Here is a 17,253-nt window from a genome sequence, read left to right as displayed (position 1 = left end):
AAGGATTTAATTTGGAATCGACACATTCACAATTGCAGGTTGGCCATCTGGTTAAGTATCTTATGACTTTGTTTCCTTGGGGTGGAGTTAACAGCAAGAGGGGTGGCATATAAATTTAATAAATGAATAAATAAACCATCAGGAGTTCTGAAAGAGAAGGGTAGAAATTACATAGCTACCATTTAGCCGGAGAAGATTATATATAGGAAGCTCGCTTCCCGTTATTCAGGATGCTGCTTATAAGCGCTATGTGCTTAGAGCTCGAAGCTTTGTTAGAGACCCCAAACACCCACTTCACGGTCTGTTTCTGTTGCTCCCCTCTGGGAGGAGGTTTCGAAGTATTTCTAGCAGAACTACCAGATTCTGTAACAGCTTTGTTCCCTATGCCGTCCATCTGGTAAACTCGCAAGATTCATTTCTCTCACCATGTACATGTATACATCCGAACTACACTGTGTTGTTTCTCTGTGTCATATAATGTATGTTATAATTTTGTATTTATTTATTTATTTTGTCATATTTATGAAGTGTATATTGGAGGTGGAAACCTTTTGAGAGCTGTAGGCAACGAACTTTCTGGTTTTTCTTTGAAGACGTTTCGCTTCTCATCTAAGAAGCTTCTTCAGCTCTGACTGGATGGTAGGGAATGGAAGGATTTATACCCCTTGCAGACAGAATGGAAGGAGAATAAATCCTTCCATTTCCCCACCATCCAGTCAGAGCTGAAGAAGCTTCTTGGATGAGAAGCGAAACATCTTCAAGGGAAAACAAAGAAAGTCCATCTGCCTCTTGAAAAGGCACCTTTGGGACAACCACGACCTGGATGGCTGAGAATCTCCATCGACATGTATGCAAAGAAATTTCATTTTAATGTATGCTGATTAGTGTACATTCAAAGTGATAATAAAGTTATTCTAAGTCTAATTTAGATGAAAGATTTCTTTAATCCCCTATTTTTCCTCTACCCCACTCCTATTTTTTATTCTTCCAGCGCTGGGGTGGGTAGGACCGGCTGCTTTATTGTCATCGATGCCATGCTGGAGAGAATAAAACACGAGAAGACGGTGGACATTTACGGGCACGTCACCCTCATGAGGTCCCAGCGAAATTACATGGTACAGACAGAAGACCAGTACAGTTTCATACACGACTCTTTGCTAGAAGCCGTCGCCTGTGGGAACACGGAGGTCCCCGCTCGGAACCTGTACACCTATATCCAGAGGTTGGCACAGATAGAAGTGGGAGAACACGTCACAGGCATGGAACTGGAGTTCAAGGTGAGCGGAGGTACAGGGGTGCATGATGGCTCAGGCAGGTTGCCCTGTTGCATCTTCCCTGGGAGCAGTGGGTGGCCCAGGTTAGCCAGCACAAAGTTGCAATCTGTACAGATAATCCTCAATTTACAACGTGTTCCAATATCTCAGGAGTTGCCACAAAGAAGAGGGAGTCAAGCTATTCTCCAAAACACCTGAGGGTAGGACAAGAAGCAATGGATGGAAACTAATCAAAAAGAGGAGCAACCTAGAACTAAGGAGAAACTTCCTGACAGTTAGAACAATTACTCAGTGGAACAACTTGCCTCCAGAAGTTGTGAATGCTCCAACACTGGAAGATTTCAAGAAGAGGTTTCACAACCATTTGTCTGAAATGCTTCCTGCCTAAGCAGGGGGTTGGATTAGAAGACCTCCAAGGTCCCTTCCAGCTCTATCATCTGTTCTATTTTATTCTAACTATTTATTTAGTAGCCATTTGAAATTACAACAAAATGGGACTTATGACCATTTTCATACATACGACCATTGTAGCATCACCATAGTCACATGATCAAAATTCAGACACTTGGTCACTGGCTCATATTTATGACGGTTGCAGTTTTCTGTGGTCGCCCTTTTGCAAAGTCCGTGGGGAAGCCAGATTCTCTTAACAGTTGCATTATTAATTTAACAACAGCAGTGATTCACTTAACAACTATGGCAAGAAAGGTTGCAAAATGGGGCAAAAGTCACTTAACAACTGTCTTTAGCAATGGAAACTTTGGACTCCATTGTGGTCATAAGCCGAGGACTATCTGTATTTAGCGCGGAAAGCATTTACTTTGGATTCAGAAAGTGTTGTGTCTTGCCATGTACCAGGAAGATAGAAAGACATCCAGGCAGGAGTGTGATTTGCAGAATTCTCCATTGGGGTGGGCTGGCATGGACAATATTCAGTTAATGCAGCGTTTCCCAGCCTGGGTGACTTCTGAACACATAAATTTGAACTTCAAAAATGTTTCAGCTGGTTGAGGAATTCTGGGAAATACACAGGTTTGAGATTGACCATCAATGCCCAGAATCCAGCTGGCAAATTTTGAGCATGATGTATGTAACAGTGTCCCACATATAAAGGTCCAAGAACACATCTTTAGAGCTATATTCCACTTGAAGAATTCTGAGCAGAGACCATGTTGAATTCTGGGAATACAAATCTCTGTCTCTTTAGGGAAAACTTCAACTCCCAGAATTCTCAGCAGTAGCCATGCTGGCTGGGGAATCCTGGGAGTTGAAGTCCATACATCTAGCGAGTGAGCATTTATTCCTGGAACCTTCAACAAAGGCCACTCTAAATGGGGAATTCTAGGAGAAGAAGCCCACTTAAGTGACCTGCTATCCTCTCATCCACCTGTGCTCTTTTCCTCTGCCAGAGACTCGCCAACTCCAAAGCCCACACCTCCAGGTTCATCAGTGCCAACCTGCCCTGTAACAAATTCAAAAATCGCCTTGTCAACATCATGCCATACGAGACCACACGGGTTTGCCTTCAGCCTATCCGCGGAGTCGAGGGCTCCGACTACATCAATGCCAGCTTCATTGACGGATACAGGTAAAGTCCCCTGGAGGAGGTGGGACGGACACCTGGTTCCTTTGTCTCTTCCTGTTCTCTATGCCGACTGCCAATCATCCTTGGTCCTCAGTATACATTATGTGCTATGATATTATACATTAGAGGTGTGTGTGTGTGTGTGTGTGACTTCTGTAGAGCTTTTCTACAGAATGCACTGGCCCAATTCTTGTTCTCTTTTTTACCTTGCTTTTTCTTCTGAATGTTAAGCCTGAATAGACAAAAAGGTTCTTTGCAAATTTTAACTGGTCCACAAGAGTTTCTGGATCCTATTCTGGTAAGGAGTTGCCACTGGAATAAGTCTTCATCTCCTATTGGCATCAAGCCCTGTGATCTCTGAACTGCAGAAATCTAGGGGACCATGAGTGACAGCAGAGAGAAACCAAAAAATAAAATGGCTCTTTTCCTCCATCTAGTGCTCACGTGGATCTCTGAAGCCCCACATTACGTGTCCTAAATTAGCGCTGCTAAAAACAATGTCTTTGAATTTGGAAAACAAATAGTTCCTTACCAATAAAAGAGAATATTTGTAGCTCAAGGCTGAACTGTGGGAACCATGGTGCTCTCTAAGCTTGGTTGGGGGTTTTTTTGGGAGATGTTTCATTACCCAATTAGGTAAGATCATCAGTGCTAGAAGGGAGTGGGGTTTGTGGAGTAGAGGAAGAGGAAGACGATGGGGTCCTTGGTGCTCTCTGAGGTTGGTGATTTTCTTGCAGATGTTTCATGACCCAGCTAGGTCACCTCATCAGTGCACTGATGATGTTACCTCGTTGGGACATGAAATGTCTGCAAGAAAACCACCAACCTCAGAGAGCACCATGGACCCCACAGATAAGTTCCTTATTTCTGTGTATCAAGTTTCTCCTGACATTTGATGAAGGCGGGCTTCCTAGTTACATGTCAAAGTTAGATCCTGCAAGGCGGAAGTTTGAGATGTGTTTAGCATCGATTCTTCAACCTGGAAGGGATGAGAAGTGTTACCAGAAGTCATCCTTTACTGCTTTGCTCTCTGGGGCTGGTGGGTTCAAGATGACGATCCCATCTCTGCTGTCCAACCTGACCTGGGTCTTAACATTCTTCTGGACCAGAGTGAGCGATTATGGTGACTTTATAACCTGTGGACTTGGAATTCTGGGAGTTGAAGTCCACAGGTCCTAAAGTCACCATAGTTACCCTCTCCTGTTCTGGACTGTCATGGTACAAACCTTCATTTGCATTCAAAGGCCACCTTGCCTCCTTAGCTTGCCTTCCAATAGGGTTGGTTTTCCTTGCTCCTTCCTGCAGGCAACAGAAGGCCTACATCGCCACCCAGGGACCCTTGGCGGAGACCACAGAGGACTTCTGGCGCATGCTGTGGGAGAACAATTCAACCATTGTGGTGATGTTGACCAAGCTGCGAGAGATGGGCCGGGTAAGTGGGACATCCTGGCTTGTTGGTGCTTCATTTTGAGCCCCAGAATGTTGGGTGAACATTCCTTGAATGGCAAGCTTTGATTTCCGGGGTGTTGTTCTTCCAGGCAATGGATTAGTAGTGTACATTGAGAGGCCCAATTTCTCATCTTGATGTGTCTGAAAAAGGGCATGAGGTCAATGGCACAGTTGTGGCCCTCCTCTTGTTTTTTGGGGGCCCTTTTCTTGCAGAAACTCCTGGCTGCCAATGGCTGTTTGCGTATAGCCCCATACACAGCTAGAAATGCACATGAGAAATCCTTCAATTTAAATCTCGGATAAGATGATAGCCAAGTTTGGACTATTAGGAAGACAGCAGGGAAATCCGTTGTATATCTCCTGCATGACATGTTCTCAACCCTACTAAGTAATAGCTGTGTGTTTGTGGTTAGCAATAGCACTTATATACTACCTCACAGTGCTCTACAGCCCTCTCTAAATTGCCCCCCAACAATCTGGGTCCTCATTTTACTGACCTCGGAAAGATGGAAGGGCGAGTCAACCTTGAGCCGGGCAGGATCGAACTCCTGGCTGTGGGCAGCCTGCAATACTGCATTTTAACCACTGTGCCACCATGGCTCATTGGTGCCCTCTGTCCCTGTGGCCGAGGGGCTAAACAGAGGAGCTAAATAATAATAATAATAATAATAATAATAATAATAATAATAATAATAATAATAATAATAATAGTAAAAGAGAATCCCAGCTGCTAAACTTTGCTGGCATGGAGTAACATGATAGTAACCGGTTTTCTTAAAATTCTAATTTTAACACTCAAATTATTTCCAAAGGGAATGCACATCCAGGCAGTTGGCTTTGAAGTAGGCAAGCCCCTCGAGGGAATTTTATTGCATGAAATACCTCAGTGTGAGGCTGATGCAGGTAGGGTCTGTATCTTTTTTTCTTTCTTTTGGCCAGCAGCAAATGAGCTTCTTTTTCTGTTGGTCCACAGGAAAAGTGCCACCAGTACTGGCCAGCCGAGAGGTCTGCACGGTATCAGTACTTTGTGGTGGACCCCATGGCTGAATATAACATGCCTCAATACATCCTCCGAGAATTCAAGGTCACTGACGCCAGGGTAAGCCAAATGCCAGATTCCCATCCCGTAACAGCTTTCCGGGATCAGACGGTGCTCAAACGTTGGGAGAGGAATTGGTCCTGAGTACAGATCGTTGGAAGGGGATTGGGTTGGCCATAGATCAGGCTGAACTGTGGGACCGTGTGGTCTACCTGTGTCCTGGATCGGTTGGGCTGTGGGTCTGTGTGATTGTCATCAGTGAGATTCCCTGGGGAGAAAAGATCTCTTAGGGATTTTTATTTTGGCATCCTCCATCTAGCCTCCCACGAGCCAAATATTGTTACAGCCCCAACTTTTTTATTTTTACATACTTAGCAAATAGTAGCCATTCCTATAACCACAAACCACAGGTAGTGCTTGACTTAAAACCATTCATTTAGTGACCGTTTGAAGTTACACCGGCACTGAAAAAAGTGATTTATGACCGTTTTTCATATTGACGATGTTGCAGCATCCCCAACATGGTCACGTGAGCAAAATTCAAACACTTGGCAACTGGTTCATATTTACGACAGTGGCAGTGTCCCAGAGTCATGTGATCCCCTTTTACGACCTTCTGACCAACAAAGCCAATGCTGAAGCCAGATTCACTTAACAACCATGTTACTAACTTAACAACTGCAGTGATTCACTAAACTGCGGTAGCAAGAAAGGTCGTAAAATGGGGCAAAACTCACTTAACAACTGTCTTGCTTAGCAACAGAAGTTCCAGGCTCAATTGTGGTTGTAAGTCGAGGACTACCTGTAATCCAATCAGCCCATCCCAAAGTCAAGATTTCATATTTTTTTTCCATCTCGAACACAAAGGCAGTTTCCAAGCGGAATTTGCCTTTAAGCCTGAAATGCTGCTCAACTCAAGTAACGTATCCCTTTATTTTCTGAGCAGTGGATGATGGTCAAAGCAGTTTACAAATACTAAAAGCACCGTCTGCCTATGTGGTGCAGCGAAGTTCTGAAAATAGCTCAGGCATTATCCTCACCCCCTCCGCACATTTAAGATTAAGGGGTTCTGCTTTCATATACATCTCCCTGTGTGACCGTCTAAAATAAGGAATAATTTTCTTTTTTCCCCCCTTTATTATACCATGATTATCCAACCCCCCTGATCTCTATATCTGATCATCACTTTGTTTCAACTTGACAATTCTACAGAGAGAAAATTCAGAATGAACAAAAAGATTAAAGATACTTTCTAGTTCACCTGCTCCCCTGGGTTTCCTTCCCCTCCCCTCCCCCCTTCCTGATTTTTCTTCAAAATTACACCACTGCAAATGCATAATCCACCCCCCCCTTCTTCCTAAACTCCCCTTTATTCCATCTGCATGAATTCTGGTATGAAATCATCAACCACCCCCCTGTGCTTCCTCTCTCTCAGCGGTTTAATTCTTTGGAATGTATTTCCAAGGATTTCCCTGCTTCTGAAGGATGTGAAAAGCCACCTGTGCTTTTTCTCTCTCTTTCTCTCTCTCTTTTTTTTTTCCTCCCTCTTTGGGTGACGGATAGCATGCCGTGTCACCCTGACCATTGCACATTTTTTAAAAAAATTAATTACGTTTGTTTCCTGCTCCTTTAAAGAAGTGTGGGAAACCCTTTTCTGAGCCATCGGCATGACTCAGCCCAGAAATTCAGCAGAAATTCCAGAATTTCTGCTGAGCACCAGATTAAGGGTACCACCTTCTCTCACCCTGAGTGCCAGCCTCGTGCCAGACCTGAGAGGTAGGCTAAATTTGAGTGAGAATGACTTGCCCTTGAGTTTGCAGCAGGGGTGAAATCCAGCAGGTTCTGACAGGTTCTGGAGAACCGGTAGCGGAAATTTTGAGTACTTCAGAGAACCTGCAAATACCACCTCTGGCTGGCCCCAGAGTGGGATGGGAATGGAGATTTTGTAATATCCTTCCCCCAGGAGTTGGGAGGGAATGGGGATTTTGCAGTATCCTTCCCCTGCCAAGCCACACTACGCCCACCAAGCCACGCCCATAGAACCCGTAGTAAAAAAATTTGGATTTCACCACTGGTTTGCAGCTAAGGAAGGATCGAGACTGGACCTTTTGTGGTTTGTTAGAGCCTCAAATTGAGACCTTCGTTCCTTAATTAACAAATCCTCAGATATTTTTATTTTTTTTTCCTAGATTTTTTCAGTTTGCCTCTCCTCCTTCAGTTGCATCCCTTTCTTTTGATGCTTCTGCTTTGTTGTGCTGATTTTTTTTAAGGCACATAAAAAGGATGCAGCACTGGTTGTCAATAGAGTATGTTGAGTTTTCTCACACACACACACACACACACCATGGCTATCCCTGGAATTCTTAACGTACATGTTTATGTAAAGTATCGATGTGACCAGCTAACCTAAATAAAGTGACTCTGGGCAGCTTACAAGTGAAAGCAAACCAAGGTTAAAGCAACAGTCGATAACATCAATAATGGGTCAGCTGGCTCACCGTTTTCTGATGAGCGCTTGGTTTATCCTGATTCCAACACCAGGGGAATAACCAAGTTTTAAAAACATTTCGAAATGCCAGCAAAATCAGGGCATGTTTTGTTTTGTGGATAGAGCCAATAAACGTTCTTGGAGGGATGAGATTAACCCCCCACCCAAAAAATAAACTTTATTTGCACTAGAGAAGCAAAAAGCACATGGTTGGCAGAGGTCTCCAGTACAGGTAATCCTCAATTTATGACCAAAATTGGGACCAGAATTTCCATCGCTGTGTAAGACAGTTCCTAACTGAATCATGCTTGATTTTGTGACCTTTTGCCATGGTTGTTAAGCAAATTGCCTCAGTTGTTAAGTGAAATACATAGTCATTAAGCGAATCCAGTGTCCTCCGCTGAGTTTTTCTGTTGAAAGCTGACTGGAAAAGGTTGCAAGTGGTGAACCCATGACCTTGGGACGCTGCAACTGTGACAAATACATGGTTGCCAAGCGCCCAAATTTCGATGACATGTCTCTGGGGCTGCTGCGACGGTCACAAGTGTGAGGACCAGGCGTAAATAAGTCACTTTTTTCAGTGCCATGCTAAACGAATGGTTACAAGTCAAGGACTACCTTCATTCATTCAGTTTTGAGAACTTACTTGCTTTGCTCTGTTCTACTAGTTCTGTTTTTATACTTTCAAACCTTTTTTTAATTTTATTTCCAGGACGGCCAGTCTAGAACCGTGCGTCAGTTCCAGTTCACTGACTGGCCGGAACAAGGTGTGCCAAAATCCGGCGAAGGCTTTATCGATTTCATTGGGCAGGTGCACAAAACTAAGGAGCAGTTTGGACAAGACGGACCAATTTCGGTCCACTGCAGGTACATACAGCCAAGAAGAGACTGGACTGCCATCTGTCAAAAATGGTGTAGGGCCATGATGGCGAACCTGTCGCACACGTAGCCATATCAGTGGGCATGTGAGCTCATTTTTGGGTCTTCTGGGCCCATCAGAAGTAGGGAAACAGGCTGTTTCCTGCCCCCGGAGAGCCTGGGGGGAGTGGGGAAGGCCGTTTTCGCCCTCCCCAGACTCCCTGGAGCCCTGGAGCCATGTGAGAAAGAAAAACGTGCCTAACGGGCCATTGTGTGCCAGGAGCGGGGAGAGGGAGGGTCAGGTATATAGAATTATGCGCGGGGGCAGGGTGTATAGAATTATAGATGTGGACACATGTGCATGCGACCCACCACCACCACCCCCCAGCACGCGATGGCAAAAAGCTTAGCCATCACTGGTGTAGGGTCTGCTTGGGCAGGGGGTTGGACTAGATGACCTGGGTTTTATACCCTCTCTGTCTTTGAACTTCCTGGGGCACAGGAAGAGTATCCTGATTGGTTGTCAGACTCCCAGGGTGTGGGGGATCTTAGCTAGCCTTGCTGGCTGATGTAAACTTCTCAGGTGCCACGTGGTGAGTTTCTGTTGCTAGATGGGTCCTATTGTGTTGCAGATGGGATGCTGAGGCCTTAATGGCCCCTTGACAAAGGTGGAGGGAAATGAATTTCTGCTTCTCTGAGTTTCTACTTCTCTTTTAGGGGAAATATTCTGCCTTTTTAGTATATCCTAAAATATTTCATTTTTCTAGGAGGGGTGGGTTTTAAGTTCTAACACTTCCTTTCTTTCTTTCTTCCTTCCTTCCTTTCTCCCTTCCCCTCTTTCCTTCTTTTTCCGTCCTGGATCTCCTCCCATCTCTCCTTCTTTTTCTTTTTCTTTTTCTTTCTTCTTTCCCTTTCTCCTTTCCTCTCCCTTCTTGCACACTCAAATGCAAAAGGGGAAGCATTTGTCCTTTTGTTTGGTTTTTAGTTTGTTTTGCTAGCCCTCTGCCAGCAAAAACGGAAGTCGGGGTTAGGGTTAGTAACCCCTGTACTCCATTTTTGGCCTGGATGGCCTCCTGCAGCCCTCTGCCAGCGAAAACGGAGTTCAGGGGAGCCACGCGCCCTCCTGTGCTCCGTTTTCACTGGCAGAGGCACCGCAGGCCAGTCCTTTGCTATTTCCAGAGTAGCCCTGAGGGCCAGATCTAAACACCCTGCAGGATGGATCCAGGCCTTGAGTTTGACACCCCTAGTTTAGATAAAAAGCTAATGTGTCCATAGCAATCAGCAGCGGAAGAAGGTCATAAAAGATGCTGGCTGTAATTGTGCGAGCAAAGCAGGGTTTGGGTCGGGTGGTCCCAGCTCCCCTCTCGCCCTCTGGATCCTGCAGATGGCTCTGGATAGGCCCAAGCCCTGGCAGGATTTCTCCACTCACCCCAGACTCGAGCTGGAAAACTGGGCCATTCCCATTGCAGAAAGGCCGAACATTCCTTAAAATGGAGCATCTCTTAACGGCGAATTTCATTTTGCACAACAGGCATCGCTGACCTCTTTACCGCTCTCCATGCACGCAGATCGTTCATCCCCGAGAGTTTTAGTATTTCCCTTCCCTGGAGCTAAAATTATATCGTTGGGCTGTTCTGTTCTGCTCCTTCGCTTCCCCTCCGCCCACTTCTCCTAAAATATAAATTGTGAGCAGCTTTTAGTCCTGATTTCCAGCTCACCTGCAGATGAGCAAAGGAGCCCTTCCTCCATCAGTTTCCTTTCATTGCGAGGCTTGTTAATTGATAAAGGATTTCTTTGTAGAACAGAGAGAAACTAACTGGCTAAATAGCCCATTCAATGGTTAGATGCTGACCTCCTGGTAAATTGCAAAGCTTTAAATTCTGTTTTCTACAGCTCTGGGGAATCGGAGATTATAGCGGGCTGTTGTTTACCGATTGAGGAGAATTGGTAGCTCAGGGTTGAACTGTGGAGTCTTTGGTGCTCTCTGAACTTAGTTATTTTCTTGTAGATGTTTACCCAAATAGTGCTACAAGGGTGGGGTACAGAAGAGCAGGAGGGCAGGAAGAGGAAGAGAAGGAGGATTGTGGGGTCCTTGGTGCTCTCTGAGCTTGGTGGTTTTGAATAGAATAGAATAGAATAGAATAGAATAGAATAGAATAGAATAGAATAGAATAGAATAGAATAGAATAGAATAGAATAGAATAGAATAGAATTTATTACCCAACTAGGTAACATCATCAGTGCTAGATGGGAGTGGGGTTTGTGGAGTAGATGAGGAGGAGAGGACTAGAAGGGGTGGTGGCATTTGCTCTCTTTTTATATACAAGTAGCTTGTATATAAAGCTCCTGTGAGTGTCAATGGGAATGTTCTTGCAGATGTTTCATCACCCAACTAGTACCATTATCTGTGCTAGTAGGGAGTGGGGTTTGTGGAGAGGAGGAGGAAGAGGAGGAGGACTGTGGCATCCTTGGTGCTTGGTGGTTTTCTTGCAGACGTTTCATTACCCAACTAGGTAGCATCATCAGTGCTAGATGAGAGTGATTAGATCACATTGGTCTCTGCTCATCTTTCTACTCCAAACTATTCAGAAAAGCATCTTGGAAACACAGAACCCATCCACCTTTTTCCTAAGATACCCCAAAAGGTGGGGAGCCCTCCCAGCTTCCAGAAGATAAAATCCCCCAGACGTTGCTTGCTAATCTGTGATTAAGGCTTTCGGTGATTACGCATCAGCCGGCAGATTAAGGATTCTCTGCCTGGGCTCGTGGGATTCCACCTTGGCACTGAGAGATCTGTCTCGTGGGTGGAGGACACCATCTGCTTCTCTACCTCTGCCCCTGGCTGGCTAAACCCGAAGAAATCTTGCAAATCCAGCCAAGGAACTGGCATGGGGGTAAATTGACAAGCTGCTGTAGCTCTTACACCCAGGTTTGCAGGTCTGCCTCTTCCGATTCATTCTCAGTTCTTTTTTAGGCAAGCTGCTTTCCCTTGGCAACCCCTGCCTCAAATTGGGAGGAGATCAGAGGACGCCGATTACGTAGGCAGCAGCATACGTAACTGCTTCCCAAAAGCTTTCCTGACAAAGAGCTAGAGACCTTTTGCACATGTTGATTTATTAAATTTAGACCCCAACCATCTCATTCTGAAAAGCTACTCTGGGCAGCTTAACAGTTAAAATGTTGATTTCTTTTTATCATTTTAAATAATAGAATAATAGGTCTTCTACTCCAGCCCTCAGCTCAAGCAGGAGACACTAAACCTTTTCAGACAAGTGGCTGTCTAGTCTCTTCTTAAAAACCTCCAGTGATGGAGCACCCACAACTTCTGGAGGCAAGCAGTTCCACTGGTTAATTGTCCTCACTGTTAGGAAGTTTCTCCTTACTTCCTGGTTGCCTCTCTCCTTGATTAGTTTCCATTCATTGATTCTTGTCCTGCCCTCAGGTGCTTTGGAGAATAGGTTGACTCCCTCTTCTTTGGGGCAGCCCCTCAAATATTGGAAGACTGCTATCATGTCTTCCCAGTCCTTCTTTTCTCTAGAGTAGAGGTACCCAACTCCTGCAACCATTTTTCATATGTTTTAGCCTCTGATCCCCTTATCATCTTTCTTGCTCTTCTCTGCACTCTTCCAGGGTCTCAAATCTTTTTTATATTGTGGTGACCAAAACTGGATGCAATATTCCAAGTGTGGTCGTACCATAAATATAATAAATTATATTTAAATACATTTAATATAATATAATAAAATACTGGAGTGGAGTGGAGTGGAGTGGAGTGGAGTGGAGTGGAGTGGAGTGGAGTAGAGTAGAGTAGAGTAGAGTAGAGTAGAGTAGAGTAGAGTAGAGTAGAGTAGAGAAGAGTAGAGTGGGATGGGATGGGATGGGATGGGATGGGATGGGATGGGATGGGATGGGATGGGATGGGATGGGATATCATCCGTTCCTTCCAAGCCAGGGGCTGGTGGGAGTTTAGTGTTTACTTTTCCTCCAAGAAATTGATATATTTGAGATTCTTTAAATGAAGAATTTGGATGCACCATGTTATTGACCTCAGTACCTGCCAGAAAAGATGTTCCCAGGCTGGACTGAATTTAAGAGTCCTTGTATTAGCCATCATTGTGGTTGGGGGCTTGGAGTTCATTTGCAGGCTGATTAAGCCAAGGGCTGGCAGGCAGAGTTGGTGGGACTGTGCTATACTTTGCATCGACAGCTCATTAAAACCACTGTGTCTTTTCTCCAGATTGTGCCGCAGCTGTGGGAGGTAGCTGCTTTAAAGAGCGCTTTTCTTTAAAGGTCCATCTCTTGCTTTCAGATCCAAAGGCCTCTTTCACCCTAATTCTCCCGTCTTGGCAACCCTTAGGGTTTTTTCCGGGAATGAGAGAACTTGTAGTCCAGCCTCTCCGGACTGAGGCAGCATGTCCACTTCATGCCTAGCCTTGCGAAAGAAGGCGCTAGATGGGTTTCCTCGCAGGCCCTCCACACACATCGATGTCCCTCTCTTCTCTCTTGGCAGTGCGGGAGTAGGCAGGACCGGCGTCTTCATCACGCTAAGCATCGTACTGGAGAGGATGCGCTACGAAGGGGTGGTGGACATCTTCCAGACCGTGAAGATGCTGAGGACACAACGGCCCGCCATGGTGCAGACAGAGGTGAGAAGGAGGGCTTCACTTCACGTTGGACCCACTCGAGACCCAGAAGGGTTGGGTCAGGGGAAAGAAGGGGGATCAGCGCTTCCCTTAGGACCCCCAAAAGCCTTACCTCCATCCCACCCCACCCTTCCCCTGGCCACATCCTTGCTCCAAAATGGTATTCAGCAGGTTCTGACCAGTTCTGGAGAACCGGTAGTGGAAATTTTGAGTAGTTCGGAGAACCGGTAAATACCACCTCTGGCTGGCCCTGCCCCCATCTATTCTCTGCCTCATGAGTCCCAGCTGATCGGGAGGAAATGGGGATTTTGCAGTAACCTTCCCTTGCCACACCCACCAAGCCACTAGTAAAAAATGTTGAATCCCACCACTGGTGGAGATGACCTCTGCTGAGGGCTTCAGGGAGGAACCGTCACCCCTTCCCTGGAGGGTCCTTTCCTCCTGCAAAGTAGCAAAAGCCAGCAGGCATCATTTACATGTGCAGTCGGGATCTTCACTGGGGAAACCTCTTAGCGCTCAAACAAATATTGGGCTGTGTTTTTCAAAAGAGTCAGGAAGAGAAATCCCTGGTGGGGTGAGAATAATTTGGGGCATGTCTCCAGGTTGTTGCATGCTGGTGGCAGGTCCGTCAGTGGATTCCTCGGAGGACAGGGACAAAACTGGCAAATCTGGGCACATGTGGCGATCAAAGCTCCACCCCTTTTGTCAAAATCTTGCCCATTTTTACCCCAGCTTTTTGTGAAATCTCACAAGATCCAGCTCTACCCAGCTGAATGCCTTTCACTCCTCAATCCGTGGGTCTTTAGGATGCTCCAAGCTATTTCTACAAACTACATCCTACAGATAGATGCCAGCCCAGGCAGGCCCTTGAGACTGGGTGAGCCCAGAGTTCGAATTCCCACTCGGCCAGGAATCTCCCAAATGTGACATGGTTGAACCTGTGCTTTTTCTGCAGCCTGGTCCGCTATATAGGACTGTTGTGTAATCCAGTCAAATCAACCAGCACCCACTTTACAGATCCAGTAAATAAGAACCTGTGTGGGTCTCCAGCAGCTTCATCCTGGCCTGTTATGCATTTTCAGGACAATTTATTTATTTATCAAAATGTATTTGGTGGCTGTCTCGCTTTCACACAACTCTGGGCAGTTTACAATCCGATGAAATAAATTATAAAAGTTTAAAATAGTAAGACAATAAGATATCAGGCTACAAACATGGAGATGGTGAATTCTAGTTCCGCCTTAGCCATGGAAACCAGCTGGGTGACTTTGGGCCAATCACCAGGAGACTGTGAGTTCTAGTCCTGTCTTAGCCATAAGAGTCGCCTGGGTGACTTTGGGCCAGTCCCTCTCCTTCGGCCCAACCCCACCGCACAGGGTTGTCATGATGGGGGGGAAATAGGAGGTAGAAATTGTGTTGGATATTGAGTCATTTGTACAAATAATAAAGGCAGGATAGAAACAAATAAAATTAAGATGAAAGATACGTTTTATAAAATAAACAATCAAATTGAGCCAACTCTGCCTGGCGATAAATAACCCCGGCTCTCCTTCCTTCCCCTCCCAGGACGAATACCAGTTCTGCTATCAGGCTGCCCTGGAATACCTGGGAAGTTTTGACCACTATGCAACATAATAAGGAAAAGGAAACTTTTCAAAAGCCATTCGTTGTGCAGACTCCTAACACTTTTCAGCCTGCAAGGCTCCTGTTTGAGCGACGCGAAGCTAGCCTCGACCTTTCTAAACACCTACAGACTGAATCAGAAAAAACGTTGCCTCCCTCATCCACCCGTTTCGGATGCTCTGCCGGGAAGGAGGCGCCAGGGGAGACCCCAGCAGCGACACCCCCCTCCTTCTCCTGAGGCACCGCTGCATCTCCAAAAGGGACCTTCCCCCCTCCTCCCCCCTCTCAGCCTGTGTTTCGAAAACCCTGGAGCCCATCCCCAGGGTGGCTCCGAACCAGGGCGGGATTTTTTTTCTCCCCCCCTTTCTTTTCCTTCTTTTTAAGTGGCGAACTTGTTGTTCTTACCTCATCTGGTGTCGACGGTGTGGGGAGCACACGGACCGCGTGCAACTGAACCAGAAACCGTATTGAACCTTTTCTTATTGCAGCAGGCGCCGGCCTCGTCCACACACCTTGGAGAGCAACGGTCCGGTTGGGAAAAAAAACGAAAAACCATGGCCAAGAACCAGAGAGATACACACAGACACAGAGAGAGAGAAACCTAAAACAACTGATGGGGAGAATAGCAAAAGAAAAATTTGGCCACCACAAGTAACATTTTAGGGTTCGGTTGACGTACTAATCTTGCGGGCGGACTTAAAGGAAGCCACTTGAGGTGTGAAAAATTAAGAGGCAAACAAAAGCAAATTTTGCATCAGGTTGTGGGGTGGCAGGACTCCACACCAAGGAGGGTTTGGCAGTCCTGCGGCTTCTTTCTCAGCTTAGCTTCTCAAACACTTTTAACATTCCTCTTCTTTTACCAACCTTCTTAACCATGTCAAAAAGCAAACCAGAACAGGCAATAAGCACGTCCTCCCATGCCCACCTCCCCCCCCCACCCCCAGGCATTTCACATTTTGCAAAAAAAAAAAAATCCGCAGTATTTGCCACACACCCACACGTAAACTAAACTCTGAATTCTGGAAATCTGCAAAGCGCCAGTTCCAGGTTATCTTCTGTTCTCCGGATTTCAAAAGAGTTGGGGGGGCCGTGGAGATTTGAAGTACATTTCACAAGAGTTCCAATTTTTGTTTTGTTTTTGTTTTTGTTGTTGTTTTTAGGAATTCTTCCCCCTGCTTTTCTGATTCCCTTCTTAGCCCACCCAAACTAGTCTCTCTCTTTTTTCTTTTTTTTGTTGTCTCCTCGTCGTTGCTCTCATTTATTTTTGTGGGCGTTTTAACTTCCCCCTTCCCTGATGCCAAAGAGAAAAATGGCAGATTTGAAGAGAGCCTGTGGATTTTGGGGGACAGAGGAAGCCCACGCGGTCTACCTTCATGTCCAAATTAGGGTCTTCACCTCTTAACAAAAAGGTACTTTCCATTCAAAATCCAGGCAGAATAAACCGACTGCAAAGGATTTGGTTTGTAAGGATTAGGTCCCACCACCGAGTGGCTTTCTTTTAAAAAGGTATCGATGTAACTCTTATAAGTGACATTTATTTCTTATTTTTATTTCCTGGGTCTCCTTTTTTTAATAGTGTAATTTTTTTTTCCTTTTTTTAAAAAATATGTAAAAATACAAAAGAATATCAGTCAATGAATTTACAAAAAAAAAAAAACTACTTATTTGTTCATATTATGTTTAAAGACAAGTCTATTTTTTCACTGTAGAAATGTTAACGTGTAATGGTTGTGTGACATAAGAGAAACGCCGTGCAAAATAATTGCTACTTTTACATATTGCTTTTCTACCATTAAAAAAAAAAAATATGAGAGGAGGAGGAGGAGGAGGAGGAAGAGGAAGGAAAGGGTTCACTGCTCACATTTCAATGAAAATGTTGCTGCTTTTCTTCTTTTTTTTCCAAGAATTATGATGATTGTTGTTAAACTCTCTTCTGAGGCATTTGGGGAGCCTTGACTTTAAGGATCCTGGGGTGAATTGCCCCATTTCTCAATCTCTTCCAGGCCCAAAGCAAAGACCCCAAGCCCCCAGAAAGCCCCCCCCAACCACGCTGCCTTTGCATTTAGAGAAGACCCTCCCAGAGTCTCCCAGACCCCCCCCAGAAAAAAATCCAATTTAAAATCATCAGTGATGCTCTTTGAAAGTCCAGGAGGGGCTCAAAACATCTACATTTCTTGCTCCTTAGGGGTTTTTTGGGGTGGGGGGAGATGGATGCCAGCTGGAACCTGTCCGGGTGGACAAAAACGCAGCTCCAAAGCTCTGTTCAGCCTTAAAATACGGGGTGGCCTCAGGCC

At 45.4% G+C, this 17,253-nt stretch overlaps 1 protein-coding gene across 15 annotated transcripts in view; it reads left to right on the top strand.

Moving 5' to 3' along the window:
• The window catches only part of PTPRS (protein tyrosine phosphatase receptor type S), a 332,155-nt gene extending 315,434 nt beyond the window's left edge, over positions 1 to 16,721 (top strand). For all 15 annotated transcript variants that reach the window (XM_087871720.1, XM_087871557.1, XM_087871358.1 and 12 more), the window contains 7 exons: positions 992 to 1,277; positions 2,684 to 2,862; positions 4,165 to 4,291; positions 5,282 to 5,407; positions 8,548 to 8,702; positions 13,204 to 13,339; positions 14,903 to 16,721. In XM_087871720.1, the coding sequence (XP_087727846.1) occupies positions 992 to 1,277; positions 2,684 to 2,862; positions 4,165 to 4,291; positions 5,282 to 5,407; positions 8,548 to 8,702; positions 13,204 to 13,339; positions 14,903 to 14,971 (1,078 nt within the window). In that variant the 3' untranslated portion in view covers positions 14,972 to 16,721. The remainder of the gene's footprint in view (positions 1 to 991; positions 1,278 to 2,683; positions 2,863 to 4,164; positions 4,292 to 5,281; positions 5,408 to 8,547; positions 8,703 to 13,203; positions 13,340 to 14,902) is intronic.
• The last annotated feature ends 532 nt before the right edge of the window (positions 16,722 to 17,253 follow it).

The sequence above is a fragment of the Pantherophis guttatus genome, chromosome 1 (assembly GCF_059756535.1).
Source record: "Pantherophis guttatus breed Tessera chromosome 1, ASM5975653v1, whole genome shotgun sequence".
Taxonomy (NCBI): domain Eukaryota; kingdom Metazoa; phylum Chordata; class Lepidosauria; order Squamata; family Colubridae; genus Pantherophis; species Pantherophis guttatus.
Note: the sequence above shows the minus strand (reverse complement) of the source record. Positions and strands in the feature narration are given on the sequence as shown.